The following is a 4,523-nucleotide window of genomic DNA, read 5'->3' as shown; positions in this document are numbered from 1 at the left end:
ATCAAAAAAGACCTTAGAAGATGGAAAGATGAACCTTGTTCTTCAATAGGCAGAATTTATATTATCAAAATGACCATACTTCCAAAAGCACTACACAGATTTAATGAAATTACCATCAAAATTCCAATGATATAGGAACAGCCGCCGCACGGCGGGCTGCCGGCTGGCTGCATCTCCGGCGTCCGCGCCTCCGCGCCGGGCCGCGCCGCGCCTGCTCCACCCTTGGCACCCTTGGTGCGCCCTGCGCGGGTCCAAGCCGGTGAGCCGCGGCGGCCAGGCTGGCTGGGCCGCGGCGGACGGCCAGGGCTGGAGCGTCCCCGGCGGGCGGGCAAGCGCACGCTGCTTGGCGCGCGGGCTGACCGCCTCGCGCCCCCGGGATCCGCGATGTTGGGCAGCTCCGCGCCGCGGCCTGCGGCCCGCGAGACGGGCCCGGCACTGCCGGCGCTGCAGCAGACGGGGTTCCAGGAGGACCAGGAGAACATCAACCCGGAGAAGGCGCCCGCCCCGCAGCCGCGGACCCAGGCCGCGCTGGCTGTGCTGAAGGCCGCGAACCCGCGGTGTCCCGCGCCGCAGAAGCCCAAGACGCGCCGGGTAAAGGTCGCACCTCTAAAGGATCTTCCCGTGAATGATGAGCATGTCACTGCTGTTCCTCCTTGGAAGGCAAACAGTAAACAGCCTGCATTCACCATTCATGTGGATGAAGCAGAGGAGGAGACTCAAAAGAGGCCATCTGAAAAAAGAACAGAGTGTGAGAATGTCCTGGCTTTTAGTACAGCTGCTACTTTACCTGGACCAAGAAAACCTCTGGTGCCTCTGGATTATCCGATGGATGGTAGTTTTGAGTCGCCACACACTATGGATATATCAATTGTGTTAGAAGATGAAAAGCCAGTGAGTGTTAATGAAGTGCCCGACTACCACGAGGATATTCACACATACCTTAGGGAAACGGAGGTCAAGTGTAAGCCTAGAGTGGGCTACATGAAGAAGCAGCCAGACATCACTAACAGTATGCGGGCTATCCTTGTGGACTGGCTGGTTGAAGTGGGAGAAGAATATAAACTACAGAATGAGACCCTGCACTTGGCTGTGAACTACATCGACAGGTTCCTCTCGTCCATGTCAGTGCTGAGAGGGAAACTTCAGCTTGTGGGCACAGCTGCCATGCTGCTAGCCTCAAAGTTTGAAGAAATATACCCCCCAGAAGTAGCCGAGTTTGTGTACATCACCGATGATACCTATACCAAGAAACAGGTGCTGAGAATGGAGCACCTAGTTTTGAAAGTCCTTGCTTTTGACCTAGCTGCACCAAGAGTAAATCAGTTTCTTACCCAATACTTTCTACATCAGCAGCCTGCAAACTGTAAGGTTGAAAGTTTAGCAATGTTCTTGGGAGAGTTGAGTTTGATAGATGCCGACCCGTACCTGAAGTACCTGCCATCAGTCGTTGCTGGAGCAGCCTTTCACTTAGCTCTCTACACTGTCACAGGCCAGAGCTGGCCTGAATCGCTGGTACAGAAGACCGGATACACCCTGGAAAGCCTCAAGCCCTGTCTCCTGGACCTCCACCAGACCTACCTCAGAGCCCCGCAGCATGCACAGCAGTCCATAAGGGAGAAGTACAAGCATTCGAAGTATCATGGAGTTTCTCTCCTCAACCCACCAGAGACACTAAACGTGTAACGTGGAAGACTGCCTGTTTTCTAAGATGTAAATCCCTCAGAGTACATGGTGTACAGTTTTTATCTTGGGTTGTCATTTCACAATCATTTATGAACATAGAAGTTATGGTCAAGGACAAATTATGGTATCTATTACTTTTTTTAATGGTTTTAATTTGTATATCTTTTGTACATGTATCTATCCTAGATATTTGGCTAATTTTAAGTGGTTTTGTTAAAGTATTAATGATGCCAGCTGTCAGGATAATAATAAATCAACTTGGAAATCTTTGACTTAGTTAATTGGAGGTTTAAATATGACTTGTTCCAGATTCTCTTAGAAAAGACAATTTGTTTGTAGTTTGTTGTGCAGTGGGGAGTGAGGAGCCTTCCTCTTAAAAGTCATTTTAGGAAAACACCCTGAAAAATCCTGGCACTCATTTCCTCAACAACTGGACTAGTGTGCTGACGGTCACCAACTAAACACGCCTGGACTAAACCGCCTGCTAGCACAGTGAGACCCTCAGACTCAGCTCTGTGTAAACACCCTGCAGCAGCCTCTGAAAGTGATTTTTTTTTGATTCCTCATCAACTTCTAGACTCTACCCAGGCCACAGAAGAGGTTGAAAATGGTTTGGGAAGCTTTTTGCGCATATGAACAGTCAAAAATCACTTTAGAGGTTCATTTTAAAGCTGACATTAAAAAAAAAATCAGGCTTTAAAAAAAAATTCCAATGATATTCCTCATATAAATAGAAAAAGCAATCATGAAATTCATTTGGGAAAAATAAGAGACCCAGAATAGCTAAAGCAATCTTTAGCAGGGAGAGTGAAGCAGGTGGCATCACTATACCATACCTTAAACTATACTACAGAGCAATAGTTACAAAAACAGCACGGTATTGGCTCCAAAACAGACTGGTAAACGAATGGTACAAAATAGAGGACACAGACACTAACCCAAAAAGCTACAATTATATTAGACAAAGGTGCCAAGAACATGCATTGGAGAAAAGATGGCCTCTTCAACAAATGGTGCTGGGAAAACTGGAAATCCATATGCAATAAAATGAGATTAAACCCCTATCTCTCATCATGAACAAAACTCAAATCAAAATGGATTAAGGACTTAGGAATACAATCAGAGACCCTGTGTCTAATAGAAGAAAAAGTAGGCGTTAGTCTCCATCATGTGGGAAAGGCTCCAACTTCCTTAATAAGACTCCTGTGGTGCAAGAATTCAAATCAAGAATCAATAAATGGGATAGATTCAAACTAAAAATTTTCTTCTCAGCAAAAGAAACAATCTGTGAGGTGAATATGGAGCCTGCATGTTGGGAGCAAATCTTTATCCCTCACACATCAGATAGAGCACTAAACACTAGGGTACATAAAGAACTCAAAACCTAGACACCAAAAAATCAAAATAACCCAATCAATAAATGGGCCAAGGACCTTGAGAGACACTTCTTAGAAGATGATGTACAATCAACAAACACATGAAAAAATGTTCATCATCACTAGCAATTAGAGAAATGCAAATCAAAAGCACTCTAAGTTTCATCTCACTACAGTCAGAATGGCATGTATTATGAAGACAAACAACAATAAGTGTTGGCAAGAATGTGGGGAAAAAGTACACTCATACACTGCTGTTGGGACTGCAAATTGGTGCAGCCAATATGGAAAGCAGTATGGAGATTTCTTGGAAAATTGGGAATGGAACCATCATTTGACCCAGCTATCCCTCTCCTTGGTCTATACCCAAAGGACTTAAAAATAGCATACTACGGGAACACAGCCACATCAATGTTTATAGCAGCACAATTCACAATAGCTAACTTGTGGAACTAAACTAGATGCCCTTCAATAGATGAATGGATTTAAAAAATGTGACATATATACAAAATGGAATATTACTCAGCAATAAAAGAGAATAAAATCATGGCATTTGCAGGTAAATAGATAACATTGGAGAAGATAATGCTAAGTGAAGTTAGCCAATCCCCCCCAAAAAACAAATGCCAAATGTTTTCTTTGATATAAGGAGTCTGATTCATAGTGGAATAGGAAGAGGGAGCTTCAGAGGAATAGACAAACTCTATATAGGGCAGAGGGGTGGGAGGGGAAGGGAGAGGGCATGGGGTAATTAATGATGGTTGAATGTGATGATCATTATTTTCCAAAGTACATGTATGATGACACAAATTGGTATAAATATACTATGTATACATCAGAGATATTAAAAAATGTGTTCTATATATGTAATAAGAATTGTAATGCATTCCGCTATTATATATAAATAAAAATAGCACATTATATCATTTATAGGAAAAAGAATGAAATTAGAGAGCATAGTGTTAAGCAAAGTGAACTAGACCATAAAAGATTGCATGCATATACTGTATGTTTTCTTTAATATGTGGAAGCTAGTAAAAAAAAAGAGAGATAAAATAAAAGGACCTCATGAAAGCCAAAGGGAGACTAGTAAGGTAGAAGAAAGGGATCAGAGGAGGGAGCAGGAAAGGGTAAGAGGTAGTATTGGGGAATGAATCTTATCAAATTATGTTATGTATGTGCACACACCAATATGCAACAATGAAAGTCACTATTAGGTATAGCTAATATGGACCAATAAACAATAAGAAAGTTGAAAAGATTAAAAAATAAAAACAAACAACAAAACAATAAAAACAAAAACAAACCACAAGTATTCCCCTATACTTCCCTCTGTTCCCCTATGGTGATGGTCAAATGATGGCAACAACTGTCAGAAACATACAGGAGCTGTAATAGTTCCAATTCAGTCTTATTTGTTTAAATCTTTTTTAAAAATTTCACCTTACACTTTATTTTATTTCA

General features: G+C 42.6%; 1 protein-coding gene across 1 annotated transcript; it reads left to right on the top strand.

Annotated features, from left to right (window-relative positions):
- The first annotated feature begins 331 nt into the window (after window positions 1–331).
- Window positions 332–3,751, top strand: LOC124081501 (cyclin-A2-like). The gene has a single exon (XM_046427682.2). The coding sequence runs from the start codon at window positions 385–387 to the stop codon at window positions 1,681–1,683; it is 1,299 nt and encodes a 432-aa protein (XP_046283638.1). The 5' UTR covers window positions 332–384; the 3' UTR covers window positions 1,684–3,751.
- The last annotated feature ends 772 nt before the right edge of the window (window positions 3,752–4,523 follow it).

This window comes from Marmota monax, unplaced genomic scaffold (assembly GCF_021218885.2).
Source record: "Marmota monax isolate L192 unplaced genomic scaffold, Marmota_monax_Labrador192_F-V1.1 WCK01_AAM20220418_F8-fsc02017, whole genome shotgun sequence".
In the NCBI taxonomy this organism is placed as follows: domain Eukaryota; kingdom Metazoa; phylum Chordata; class Mammalia; order Rodentia; family Sciuridae; genus Marmota; species Marmota monax.
Note: the sequence above shows the minus strand (reverse complement) of the source record. Positions and strands in the feature narration are given on the sequence as shown.

Bases quoted from the DNA above. Each gene is read 5' to 3' on its own strand.
- LOC124081501 (XM_046427682.2), top strand. From the start codon at position 385: ATGTTGGGCAGCTCCGCGCCGCGGCCTGCGGCCCGCGAGACGGGCCCG.